Raw genomic sequence first — 14667 nt, 5'->3', positions numbered from 1 at the left:
AATGGAACAGGATAGAAAGCCCAGAGATAAACCCATGCACATACGGTCATCTTATTTTTGATAAAGGAGGCAAGAATATACAATGGAGAAAAGACAGCCTCTTCAATAAGTGGTGCTGGGAAAACTGGGCAGCTACATGTAAAAGAATGAAATTAGAACACTCCCTAACACCATACACAAAAATAAACTCAAAATGGGTTAAAGACCTAAATGTAAGACCAGACACTATAAAACTTTTAGAGGAAAACATAGGCAGAACACTCTATGACATAAATCACAGCAAGATCCTTTCTGACCCACCTCCTTGAAAAATGGAAATAAAATAAACAAATGGGAGCTAATGAACTTTAAAATCTTTTGCACAGTAAAGGAAACCATAAACAAGACAAAAAGATAACCCTCAGAATGGGAAAAAATAGTTGCAAATGAAGTAACTAACAAAGGATTAATCTCCAAAATATATAAGCCACTCATGCATCTCAATATCAAAAAACAAACAACCCAATCCAAAAATGGGCAGAAGACCTAATCTTCTCCAAAGAAGATATACAGATTGCCAACAAACACATGAAAGGATGCTCCACATCACTAATCATTAGAGAAATGCAAATCAAAACCACAATGAGGCATCACCTCTCACTGGTCAGAATGGCCATCATCAAAAAATCTACAAACAATAAATGCTAGAGAGGGTGTGGAGAAAAGGGAACCCTTTTGCACTGTTGGTGGGAATGTAAATTGATACAGCCACTATGGAGAGCAGTATGGAGGTTCCTCAAAAAACTACAAATAGAACTACCATATGACCCAGCAATCCCACTACTAGGCAAATACCCTGAGAAAACCATAATTCAGAAAGAGTCATGTACCAATATGTTCACTGCAGCTCTATTTACAATAGCCAGGACATGGAAGCAACCTAAGTGTCCATCAACAGATGAATGGATAAAGAAGATGTGGCACATATATACAATGGAATATTACTCAGCCATAAAAAGAAATGAAATTGAGTTATATGTAGTGAGGTGGATGGACCTAGAGTCTGTCATACAGAGTGAAGTAAGTCAGAAAGAGAAAAACAAATACCGTATGCTAACACATATATATGGAGCCTTAAAAAAAAATGTTTCCGAAGAACTTAGCTGAAGGACAGGAATAAAGACACAGACGTAGAGAATGGACTTGAGGACACAGGGAGTGAAAAGGGTAAGCTGGGACAAAGTGAGAGAGTGGCATTGACATATATACACTACCAAATGTAAAATAGATAGCTAGTGGGAAGCAGCCACATAGCACAGGGAGATCAGCTCAGTGCTATGTGACCACCTAGAGGGGTGGGATAGGGAGGGTGGGAGGGAGACGCAAGAGGGAGGAGATATGCGGATGTATGTATATGTATAGCTGTTTCACTTTGTTATACAGCAGAAACTAACACACCATTGTAAAGCAATTATACTCCAATAAAGATGTTAAAAAAAAAAATAAGGGGATTTTTCCCTCTAAAATAGCTCTTATTCCTTAACTGATTCCTTGGGGTTTTTTTCTTTCCATTTCATTGAGATATAATTGACATATAGCCACTGTATAAGTTTTAGGTGCACAGGATAACGACTTGACGTACCTACACTGTGATATGATTATCACAGTTGAGTTTAGTTAAACTAACATCTATCACCTCATACAGATACCAGAAAGAAAAACATTTTTCCTCATGATGAGAACTTTTAGGATCTACTCTCTTAGCAGCAGCTGTCAAATATACAATATAGCAATGTTAACTGTAGTCACCATGCTGTACTTTACATCCTCAGTACTTAGTTACAGCCAGAAGTTCATACTTTTTGACGATCTTCATCCAATTCCCCTTCCCACTAATTCCTTGTAACGGCATATTTTAGCTCTCTCTTACATTTAAAAAAGAAATGCTCTTTTCTCCTTGAATTCACTTTCATTCAATTCAAATTGCTTATTCTCATTACGTAATTATGAGCAACAGATATAAAAAGTAAAGATGCCATTTGATTTCTTCTCGCTACTTACAATAAAATGTTAGAAGAGAGGTGACCAAAGAAGCAACTGTTAAATATAAAGGAGCCAAGATTATTTACTTGAAAAATTAAACTGTTTCTCATTCCTAGTCTCCCTAGACGGAACATTACATATTAAAATTAAGAAATGGTTTCAGGGCAAAGATCAAGCACAGGTGCTGTCAGGAAAACAGTCTTAAGATGAAGCCACAGGTGTAGCTTTGTGAAGACAGGAAAATTCAAGGTGGTGCTGTCTCACTGAACCTTTCAAAAAGATCAAAAACTCTAAAAACAAAGGGATATCCCATAGTGGCCTTACAGGGAACCTAAGGCAGTGAAGGGCTTTTTGTGAAGATATTTGCGGATATGCTTTCATCTAATGGAGTGGATTAGGCTCAGTAGTTGTGGCACACAGGCTTAGTTGCTCCACGGCATGTTGGATCTTCCCAGACTAGGGTTCGAACCCGTGTCCCCTGCGCTGACAGGCAGATTCTTAACCACTGCCACCAGGGAAGTCCTTCTAGTTGCTTTTTTCAAGTTTAACAAAGTCAGGGGGAAATTTTCTTCCATGATATATTTTTTTTAAAAAACTGAAAGCAGTCACTGTTTATTAACTGACCAGATTACAAAAATAATCATGGTAGACATCTTAGTTCATCCTTCTAATAGACATGTTGATCTGGTCTAACCCTATTGCCAACATCTCTACCTTCTAAAAAGTGGGTGGTCTTTTTCTTCACTCCACCCCATGAAGATAATTTGAAGGGCCACAGGAAGGCGTTTGCTTCTTTGAAGCATTTTTCAGCACTACAGATCCCGTAAATCAGATCCTCCATGCAGATGACGCCATATTTACCAAGAAATCAATAAATCAATGTGTTATCTGTCAGGGCAATTTGCTTCTTATTGTTTTGCCATAACTACGCTTGTAGGTCAGTTCACTTGCCGACCTCAGGTTTGGGTACCCCCATGCAATACACGGCTCCACAACCCCCAGCATGTTAACTGAAGTCCATCATCTTTCACAGTTACCATCACAAGTGACTAAAATAAATTTACATAATCTCACTTTACCCCCACTTCACTTATTCCCTACTTATTCTTCAGGAAGTAGATTATAATCTAGTACTGAAGATGACATCCATCTCCAAGGGATTCATATGTCTTTCCTGAATTACATAAGTGGTTTTGACGTTGCCCAAGTGTTTATTTATAAATAAAGAGAGGGAAAAAAACCACAGATTTCAAATAAAGACCCAGAGGTCACAATAACTGCCAGGAGAAAGCAAGTCAATAATCCAACTGAGAAAAGAACCCATGTCTTTGATGCTATCAATGGCACTTTAACTTTCAATGACAGAGTCTCTTTAACATGAAGAAACTATTGAGTCTATAAATACCTCTTCTGGAGCACTTGTGTTAAATGGGTCATGACTGGGAGATCCCATTACTGGCGTAGATGACAGGTTTTTCTCCAGATCGCTAAAGCCCTGTGCGTCCAGCAAAGTGGAGAAGGAACTGGAAGGGAGCAGGTCTTCAAAGTCGCCATCTTGGCCTAAGCAACGACAAAGCGGAAAGTGGACACCAGCAGCTTTTCATTTTTTACTTTTGGAGGAAGATAAGAATCCCAGTTATCTTGAATACAAAAAATTTTCTGATCCTTAAAAATCAGAGGGTGAACTCCTGGCATCATTTGAAGAACAACAACGTGGGACCTAGGAAACAACATCTTAACTGTGAGCACTTAAGGCCCAGGGACTCTTGGGCCACATGAGTATCCAGTAGTGGTATTAGTAGAGGTATTAATTACTAGTGGTTTCATAGACACAATCATAGACTCACAGCACTGATGTTAATAAAAGTTAACTTAGTCCAACAATCCTCCTGTAATTCTGTGTCAACATTTGGGTCTTTATAAATTTCAGTTCAGAAATAACCCAGCTGAGGAATACCAGTGGTACAACAAAACTGATTCTGAACAGCAACAAAGTCACCATTTAGACAACTCCACTTTCATCACTCCTGTGCTCTTGACAAAAACGTAGAAAGGAAAAAAGGAAAAGAAGAAAAAATAGATGACCCTTTGATCCCTCTTAAGAGGGGATTTCATTTTAAAGTAGAAAGAATGGCCTAATGGAGAGAAGGAACCACATAACCAGCAAACCTGCAACTTTGAGAATTTTTTTACATCTCTAGAAATGAAAAGGATTAAGTGCTGAACAACAGTGCCAGATATTCTTTTTTTTTTATAAACAGAATGGTCCTTCCAACTATTCTCTGAATAATACAAAATGGCAAATCATATACTTGTTTAAAGATACTAACTAGACATAGCTTCTTAACTTAGGTTTTTATTAGATTTTTACTCTAATTTTATTAGAATTTAGGTATTCTTAAAATTCCCTGAGGATTATCTAAATTAATATAAATCGTAGTGAGAAATCACTGTTTACATAACTCTTCAATAGAACAGGACATAATTTTCAATGGTCTATAAACATCTATCCTGCTGTACACGGTTTAAAACTATCTTCTTTAATTATATATTTATATGCACAGAAAAAAAAGGCCAGAAAGAATTACATGAAAATGCCAGCAATGATCATGCCAGTGCAATTTTGACTGATTTTTTACCCTTTTTATCTGTTTTCCAAGTGTCTTACAATGTAGTCTAATTACAGAAATCAATCTGCTCTTCCTTGATTTTTAAATATTAGAATTATAGTGTTGAGATTCTATAAAATCAAACAATGTTTTAAATGCTATGACTATGTAAAAATTAATTACTTGAGAATTTGCAATATTCCTTAGAAGAGAGACTCCTGTGAAGGTTTAGAAAATGGTGAGTGGTAAGAATTGTCATAAGTCTACACTGATAATTAGAGGTTCATTTGCTCATTCAGATATTTATAAAGTCTTAATAGTAGGCCTTCTGGACAAAAAGATGAAGATCCATTCTTTTCAAAGATCCTGGTCTAAAGCAGCATTTTCTTTCCTTGTGAACCCATCAAGATTAAAATTTCAAAATCCGAGTGTCCCCATGAGTACCTTCCAAAAGACTTATTTATTTCCAGCACTTACTTTTTTTTTTAATAGCTACTGATATGTGTAATTCTAGGTAATTTCTTTTTTTAAAAAAACATCTTTATTAGAGTATAATTGCTTTACAATGGTGTGTTAGTTTCTGCTTTATAACAAAGTGAATCAGTTATACATATACATATGTTCCCATATCTCTTCCCTCTTGCATATCCCTCCCTCCCATCCTCCCTATCCCACCCCTCTAGGTGGTCACAAAGCACCAAGCTGATCTCCCTGTGCTATGCGGCTGCTTCCCACTAGCTATCCCTTTTACAGATGGTAGCCAGCGCTTACTTTCAAAGCAAATAACCCCAACTAGGCAGTGCTAATGAACAAGAGAACTTTCAAAGTTCTTCACATTTTTGTGTGTTCTGAATGACCGCCAAAGCTTTGCCACATTTGTGGATGGCCAACTGGCCCATCAGCAGATAAAATAATAATAAATACAACAAAAGGCACACTATCTTTACCTAGATGTTTTACAGATTTTTTAAAAACACATTCAAAGCTGAACACAATCCTCCTCAACCACTTGCATGTTCCTTCTCTAGGCTTACCCCTCTTGGTAAATGGAACCATCATCTGCTAGTTGCCTTAGTCAGAAATGTTGATCTTTCTTGATGCCTTCTTCTTCTTCTTCACTCTCCTAATCTAATTCATCACACTATCGAGTTGATTCTAACACCACAATACATTTCCGATCAGCACCATCAGATCTTCCCACTGCAATACCGCAAGGGCCTCTTGATTGACTTCCCTTCCTTCCAACACTGCTGGAATAGTCCCAGCGGTTCACAGTCCACGATGGTCCATTTGTCACAAAGATGATGCGGTTGACTTGTTCAGACCCTTCAGTGGATCCCTCTGGGCTCGAAAAAGAGCTGAACTCCTCACTTTGCATGACCCGACCGTGCTCACCTCTATTATCTCAACTTGTCTCACTCTTCCCCCTGCTCACTACCTTCTAGGTACACTGGTCTCCTTTTGTTTCTTAATAAACACACCAAGGTCGTCTTCCCCCAAGGCTCTCGCAGGTGCTGTCCTCCTTTCTCTCTGCAATGCTACTTAATCAACTCCGTCGAGAGGCTCTCTCTGGGCAACCAACCAACAGTGTACTCATCAGCTGACACTTTCTGGCAGAGAACAGATGCCTAATAACATCACTGAATGAAGGAAATGAGCCGCCTAACTTGAAATAGTGGATATACTTCATGAAAGAAATTGAGGCCAAGTGTAAAAAAGTTCATAGCCACTTAAAAATCAAGTAAAGCAGAAAAGTCTTTAGAGCTACGCTACCTTTTTTACCTTGGGCCAGTACCACTGTATCTTGCATTTTCTTGTACTTGTTCAGGCACTGTCGAAGGTCTTCTATTTTCCGATCCTATTAATAAAATAAATTATCATCTTTAATATTATGATTTTAAAACAACAAAAGTAATTGTGACACAAAGAATAAGCAGACATGAATTATTTACATTATTCAAAGAATACTTCTAAACTTTAGTAAAATTGGTAATGTCCAGAATATTTTGCCTACATACATCAGAGACATAGAAAAAGTACCTCTAAATTTAGAGATCCTATCCTTCAGCTGCCATCTTTAAAAAACAAAAACAAAACAAGGTAATAAGATACAAAACAAAACAAAACAAAAAAAACAAGAAAAAAAATCAACTTCCTTTACTCTCCTCTCTAAGTCAGAGCTTGAGAGAAAGATCTACACCTGCTATCTTTACCAGCTGCCATTAATCACCATCTGGCTTTTCCCTTCTCAAAACACTCCACCAAAGCAGCTTCAATTAATGATCAGTGACCTTCTCTTTACTAAAAACAATGGACACTTTTCATCCTTTTTCTAATTTGACTTCTAGATGGCACCTGATTGACCCCCACTCTTTCCTTCTTTCATTTTTCTCTCCACTCTTTCTTTTCTTCTGTTTTGATTTGTTAATTCCTTGACCAGATAAACATTCTACTTCCATAACCCCCACTATCTTCCCAACCCAGAATATAAAATGTTAGAGCTTCAACGTGTTGTCTTTTACCCTCTTCTCTCTTCCCAGGCCCTCAGTGTGGTAAATTATAAAAATGGGATCCCTAGCTTCCCCCACGTGGATTTGGGGCACGGCCATGTGACTTGCTTTGGCCAATGATATGTAACAAATGTGGTTCAAAGCAAAGGCTTGAAAAGTATTTGCACATTGGGGCTTGCCCTCTCTTACTGCCCTAGGGAACCCTGAGGCAACTACATGAAGAAGCATAGGCTAGTCTACTGGAGGATGAGAGACCATTTGGAGAAGAAACAACCCAGCTGGGGTCAACCTAGACCAGTCAATCACCAGACACGTGAGTTATACCATCTTAAATCATCCAGCCCCATTCCAGCCACCGCCTAATGGTAGAGATCAGCAAAGCCAGCCCAGACTAGAAGAGTAATCTAGCCCACCTACAAAAGTATGAGAAATAATAAATGTGATTTATCATGGAGCAAAAGCAAACTGACACATGAACTATAGTTTTGTCCCCACCAATCTATATATTTCAACTCTACATTTCTCCTAAAATTGATGGGGTTCACTCCCCACCAATCTATAATCCTACATTAATCCTAAAATTTAGGTTGATTTTCCAATTTTCTATGAGAAATCTCCTTGTAATAATGTCCCATGAACACATCAAATTGAGTACATCTAAAATGAAGCTCAAAAAAAAAAAAAAAATAAATAAAAAATAAATAAAATGAAGCTCATTATTTGCCTCCAGTATCTGGGTCTCTGCTTGGATTCCCTGAACTCTTGGCCTCGCACTGTTGTGGCCTCTCCTGTTGCGGAGCACAGGCTCCGGACGCACAGGTTCAGAGGCCACGGCTCACGGGCCCAGCCTCTCCGCGGCATGTGGGATCCTCCCGGACCGGGGCACGAACTCTTGTCCCCTGCATTGGCAGGCGGACTCGCAACCACTGCACCACCAGGGAAGTCCCCCCTGAACTCTTTTATGGGCACCATCATTCACCCCACTGCTCAAACCAGAAACTTACTCCCAAATGCAAAGATTTTAAAATCTTGTTGACCTGTGAATTTCTCTAAAATCCCTTCCTTCCTTACCACTTCACTGCCATTGCCTTATTTCAGCCCGTCTTCATTTCTCACCTATTTTAACAGCCTCTTAATTCTTTTGTCTTCATTCTCCCTCCCTTATTCTTGCTTCCATTCTGCCACTGGAGTTAGCTTTCTAAGCTGGTAATTTAATGATCTCACTGTCCAAGGTCTAAAGCTAAGAACCCAAATCATTAAATCATTAGCCTCACCACAGCACTTCTCTCATATACCCAACTCCTCCACCTGTATCTCCTGCTCCAGAACTTTCCCAGCACGCACTGGCTGTTTCATGCCTTGGCTTTGAGACATGTTTTCAGTCATGGCTCCTTTGCCCAGAATCCTTCATCTTCCTGATGAATGACTCTTTTGCTCTCCCTCAGAATTTGCCCAAATATGTCCTCTTTGAAGACTTCTTGGAACCACCAAGAAGTTATGTCACTCTTGCTGCTCCTACAGAAGTCTGAGCATCTAGTAAGCCCTCATTCAACATGGGGAGTTTCATTTGTTATTGTTGCTTTTTGAGGGAGAGAAATTAAAACAAAATGAATTTTAGTGATTTTTTTTCAAATTAAATCTATGTGGGCAGCTTGCTAATGACTTTTCTTTTTATTTGATGTGGGGAAGACTAGAAAAAAGAAACCTATATATGGGTAGGTGGGTAGGAGAGTTTATTTCCATTGAATAAAGAACAAAAAGAATGAAAGGCAATAAGTAGATACATAAATAAACAAAACAGAGTAGGCAAGAAAGAATTAGAGAAAGAAGCTTATGGTGAGAGAAAAAGATCAAGACAAAGTTCTTTGGCACTTGCTTGGTTTTTATTTCCTTGAAATTACTCTTTTCGTGGGAAAATGTCTCCTCGTTCTATTCATTAAAGGACACGAGGGGAGAGCAGTTCTGATGACAGGCGCTAAACCTGCCTGCTGGGTATATGGCTGGTCAGGGAAGCCAAGAAGAAGCATGCTTCCTTAGTAGGGTCCCTGCATAAGGAGAAGCAACAGCCAGAGGAAAGGCGCTCTTGGAGACCTTGGCATTAGGTCAGCATAGCTAAAACAAAGTCGAGTGCCATCCTTGATTACATGGGGCCTGTGCTTGTTTCCTGGTATCTCACCATCAGGAGAGCAGAGACAATCTCGGATGTGAAAGAAGCCAGGAGTGTGAAGGAAATAACATGTTCCTAGAGAAGAAAACCAACATGATCGTGAAGCTAAAGTTGCCATGGCTACCTCCTTCAGAGTTCATAGGGCAGTCCAGAATTTCCAGGGGCCACAGAAAGGATGTACTATGGCCTGTATCCTTTGTCTCATTTGTCACCTGAATATAAAGAGCTGATCTGATAACCTGAACATTTTCTAAATTCAAGGCAGTGGGTGGGAGGGGTAGATTCCCAGTGGAGCCAGTGCTTCTGGTCTCCATTCCCGTCTGTGCAGCACAAGTACGTCTATGACCTGCCCCCCGAGAGCAGGCCCACTTGGGCAGGAAGGGAGAATGCCTGTCCCTTACTGTCAGCCGTGTTTAGGCGATGTTCCTTCAAACTGGGATATCTGATGAGAATTCATGGAATGATCAAAATAATGTTATCACACATCCAAATAAACACTTAAATTTCATCTTCATCTAGTTACCTTTTCTTCATTTGCTGCCATCAAAGATTCCACAGCCTTTTTCATTTTTTGTACTTCAATATCTGAAATATCACAAGATCAAATCAGAAGTTTGTTTAGTTAACTTGTGTGACAATAACAAGAAGGTACTGACTCTTCAGATTGGAATGTTGCAAGGTAAAGGTGTTAATAATTTGTTCCACTTTCTTTTTTTTTTTTTTTTTTTTTTAAGGCACATGTACCGTTCATATTCTCTTTCAGGGAAAACCTGAAAAATGAACACTTTCTAACTCACCTTAATAGTCATCATTCCAGAAAGAAAACAACTGCCCTCTCTCAAAGCAAGAACAAAATCCTCATCATAAGAACACTGAAGATGAAATTTCAGTGCTACAACAATAAAAATACAGAGTTTTCGAAGAAGAAACTTATAAAGCAGGTGAAAGCAGTGAATGCTGTATATATGACAAAAGCAGAGAAAATGATGTTCGGTTATAACCAAGATGGAGACACAAATGGTAAGAGCCTGAAGGAACGTGATATTTACATGAGTGTCATGCTAAGAAGCTGGCTGTAGGTTCCATACAGAAGGATAACAAGTACTTTGCTTCATCTATAAACTTCATTTCCAGTACTATTTTAAACCGTTTTTAAACAATACTATTAAAAAAAATTTTTTTTTTGCAGTACGCGGGCCTCTCACTGTTGTGGCCTCTTCCGTTGCGGAGCGCAGGCTCCGGACGCGCAGGCGCGGCGGCCACGGCTCACGGGCCCAGCCGCTCCGCGGCACGTGGGATCTTCCCGGACCGGGGCACGAACCCGCGTCTCCTGCATCGGCAGGCGGACTCTCAGCCAGTGTGCCACCAGGGAAGCCCATTAAACAATACTATTTTAAAAGGCCAAAGTAAGTGATTATCCTTAAAATGTGATATTCAAATACAAAAGCATGTTACTTTAGTAATAAAAAACCGAACATTTTAAATATGGAAAGTCAACCCAAAATGAAATCACAAATTAAAAAAATTGAAACAGAGGAAAAAAGTTCAGCTAAATTTGTCTGCTTTTGAGGACAAAAAAATACTACTGAAGGTAAATTTTTACAACAGTGGTGCATCATGCAGCTCTGATACAATACTTTCAATTAAGGTATATTGTTTAGGAACTGCTTTTCTTTTTTTTTTTTTTAATGGCAAATTCCCTTAAGAACTTAATGTCTGGAGGAAAGTCCACTAAGGCTTTATCTTTACACTGCATTAAATCTAGTCTCTGTTAGCCTGGGTACAATTTCTTTTGTAACACAAGAGGATATGTTTATAGAAGCCCTTAATATAGATCTCAGTGAAAAAGCGGGCTACAAAACATTGCAAAACAAAAGCAAAGTTCAAAATAATCTTCAACTGTGGTAAACGGTAAAAACAGTAGGTTTTCATAGGAGTCTAAACATTATTTTCCCCTCTGACCCTGTATCCCCTGAGCCATGGAGAAAACGCTTCCTCACCTCCACCACTCTGCGTGCTCTGCTATATCCTGAAGAGCAAAAGGGCTGAACCAGGAACAATAGGCAAAATGGTCTTTTACTCCTTGTTTTATTGTTTGTTTATTTGCCCTCTATTTTGTACACTCTGAAGAAATGGGGAGCTTATTGATGAAGCAATTTTACATCCTTGGGGAGAGAAATGTTTTAAAAACACATGCAAAGAACAGTCCAAGTAGTACTTTTGGTGAATGTAAAGGCTGATGGAAATACACCAAAAACCTTACTTTTGTCTTTGAGCTTCTTTTTAAAATTTTCATCTGTGCAGGAAAACCCATTGAATTGGAAGTTAGCATACATTACAACAATAAGTAATATTTTAAAAGCACTATTATTTGGTCTCCTTTTACCTAAAATAAAGAGACTCTAACCTCATAAAGACTGAATATTAAGCATTATTTTATGACTTTAGGACTGATACTACAATATCTGTGAGGTTAGAAAGAAAACCTAATGTAGTTAATCAGAAGATGTAAATCTGAGTTACTACCTCTGTAACTTCATCTTCCTGAGCCTTGATTTTCTTGTATTAAGATTGGGCCTTCAGAGTACAAGTGCTTCTTAACAACCAGCTTACGTTGCATTGGTTGTTTTTTACATTTCCATTACAGTCCGATATGTGACCCTCCTGCATGGGATTAGGACATTGCTTATGTCATATTCATCTCGCTGCTCAAGTTCAACAACACTGAAGTGGTCCATCTCCTGTTCACCAAGATGAGTCCACTGATCACGCAGGTAGATGTTATGTCAACACCAGATTCCATGAAGTTTCTAAACACTTGCTCTTAATGCCTGGCTGTGTACTGCTAACAAGTGGTTCACAGACCAGTGCTAGCCCTCAGATCCGACTTTGGGTAGCATTACTCTAACATAGCCAACATAGCCTCTAGCCCACATAGCCTCTAGGATTCCATTTCTTTCCTTAGAATCTTGAAAGCATGACCTGTCTGTGAGTGTCCTTGAAGAACATACATTCTACACATGCCAAAATAGAGGGGAAAAATCCATTTCCCTCAATGTTGGATGAATTGAGTTTTCTGATGGACAGGGGATTGTGATACCTACAGGTAAATAAAGCCAGGGTATTCTAGAGCCAAGAAGACTTTGGAGGTAATCTAATTGAAGCCCCTCATTGTACAGACAATAATAGATAAAACAGACAAAATAGATAAAGCAATAGATAAAAATGTACCAAATCTACACTAACTGGAATTTGTTCTGTTTTGAATGATCAGAAGTTGCTTTTGCCATATCATTTGTTATAACAAAGAAAGGTTAAATTTGACTGACTGTTGTCAGATGTCACAGGCATATATATTTCCAAATGTAATTTTTTTAAAAACCCACATTTCATTCCAGTTATTTTCTAGCAGGTATAACCTACATTATAAAAAATTACAGTCCATATAATGTCCAGGAAAAACCCCCTCAACTTATGAAAACAATTTTTTGGAAAAATTCATACAGTTTTCCCCAAACAGAATTAACCTATTTTGCTTTCTAGCAGGTTGAGGGCTCAACGCATGATAAGCAGTGTTCATTAACTTTCCAAAGATACACAGCCTTCCCTCTCTCCTCTCAAAAAGGCAGGCGAGGTTCCTAAATGCTTTACTTTACGTTGTCTCAAGTTCAGTTCAGAGGAGACTAATCTTGGGACATAGTTTTGGTTCCTTTTCATTCTTTTTGACACTTCCTTGTATTGCAGTTTGGACATGATGGGAATTTACCATGTAGTAATATAAAATAAAGTCCCACTAAAGTACAGAGGTGCCCTTCTCCAGCTGCTCAAGAGGAAGTTAACTGATGCCCAAGCACAGTAAACAGGCTGCAGGAGTCCCTGCAGTCCTGGGCCCAGATGGCCTCTGTTACCCCTCTCTCTCTTAGATGCTAACGGTACACATCATCTAACATCAGTTTCTTTTACAGATCTTGGACGACTTTAGCAAAATAAGAGAACAAATGTTAAATATGTATGCTTACCTCGATCAAGAATTTCAATTCCTTCTCCTTTCATCTTGCAAACCAATTTTTCTTGTAGTCTTTTTACTTCAGATTCCTTCTCTTCCAGCTGTTCTTTCAGAGATGCCAGTTCCTCCTACAAAATGATAAATTCATTTAAAAGGAGTAGATTACGGCTAAACGGGGATATTCAGAGAGTCTGTTAACTCTTAAGTCAATAATTAGTTTTTGTGAATGAAACAAAAAAAAACTACAAGAATTCAGACGCAAACTTCAGAAACCAGACAGTGGCAATGGTAAGCAGGAAGCAAGACAATTAATCAAAGTACAACTTATAATAATTATGGTATAATTATTTCAAGTTTCCTTGTGAGCAAATTTAAAATAAATCTTTTAAAGTGTGATTAGGACTGGGGCAGCCCTAAGGTTTAAATCTTATGTTAAGTAAAACATCTGACCAAGTTAATCAAGGAAGATAATCAAATTAGATGCTTAGTGTCATACAAGCAAAACAAAATGCAAATTGGAAAATAATATATTAGACTTGCTTGACATTTATTCAGCATTTCAAGATGGCACTCATGTTCCCTGGACAAGATAGAGCTTAATTAGTGGGTAAGGTAGCACGCGATGAACAGCTTTAGCCAAATCACGGGACTAAATAATTCATCCTCATCACTAAGGTAAAAGAATAGAATCTCCTACAACAATGGAAAAAAAGAGATTTAGAAAGCAGATTTTAAGTCTTTTTTTTTTTTTAAACTACACAACTATTTAAGACCCCAAATCTAATGTGCTATCTATTTACTAATGTCTGTTTCCGTTTCATTTTGGTAAAGAATTAGCTTTGACAAATTTAAGTTTTGTATTTAACCCAGGAAACAAAGCTACGCAACGCTAGTCAGTGCACCTTTATTTTTCTTAATATAGTTTCAGTCTCTAAAGAGACGTACTGTGTTTAGTATTACGAGAAGACGTAGCTCTCCAGTGGAGCTAAGAAGTTGGCCCTGTAGTTTTTGTTTCTGGTAGGAGTGGACACCAAATACAAGGAATTTTCAGTAGCACTGGCAAGAAGTGCTGCCTGTTTTCACTGTGCTTCTAAGCAGGAACTCCTACTCACTGCCAGGACAGAGTTAACCGATATATGCATTTATCATCAAGAAGGAAGGAAACAGTGTCTCCTGTTGATACCAGAGTTCTTTCACAGGTGAATTGCTGCAATTATTTTATCATGCTTGAATCTCAGATAGTCCAAGAGAGTGAGATTTAATTTATAAACGAATACTTTTATTTTACCTGCTTATTGTTTTCCACTATTTCATATGTTTCTGAAGACAATATGAGGGATCGTATTGTCCCTC

The 14667-nt window shown here is 38.4% G+C and overlaps 1 protein-coding gene across 18 annotated transcripts in view; it reads right to left on the bottom strand.

The window, feature by feature from the left end:
* The window catches only part of PPFIBP1 (PPFIA binding protein 1), a 180513-nt gene that overhangs the window by 28679 nt on the left and 137167 nt on the right, over window positions 1–14667 (bottom strand). For 6 of the 18 annotated variants that reach the window (XM_059081534.2, XM_059081537.2, XM_059081541.2 and 3 more), the window contains 5 exons: window positions 13328–13442; window positions 11572–11604; window positions 9832–9893; window positions 6405–6489; window positions 3428–3582 (listed from right to left, as the gene is read on the bottom strand). In XM_059081534.2, the coding sequence (XP_058937517.1) occupies window positions 3428–3582; window positions 6405–6489; window positions 9832–9893; window positions 11572–11604; window positions 13328–13442 (450 nt within the window). The remainder of the gene's footprint in view (window positions 1–3427; window positions 3583–6404; window positions 6490–9831; window positions 9894–11571; window positions 11605–13327; window positions 13443–14667) is intronic. The other 12 variants (XM_059081538.2, XM_059081539.2, XM_059081542.2 and 9 more) reach the window with 3 other exon arrangements.

Source organism: Kogia breviceps, chromosome 12 (assembly GCF_026419965.1).
Source record: "Kogia breviceps isolate mKogBre1 chromosome 12, mKogBre1 haplotype 1, whole genome shotgun sequence".
Classification (NCBI taxonomy): Eukaryota; Metazoa; Chordata; class Mammalia; order Artiodactyla; family Physeteridae; genus Kogia; species Kogia breviceps.
Note: the sequence above shows the minus strand (reverse complement) of the source record. Positions and strands in the feature narration are given on the sequence as shown.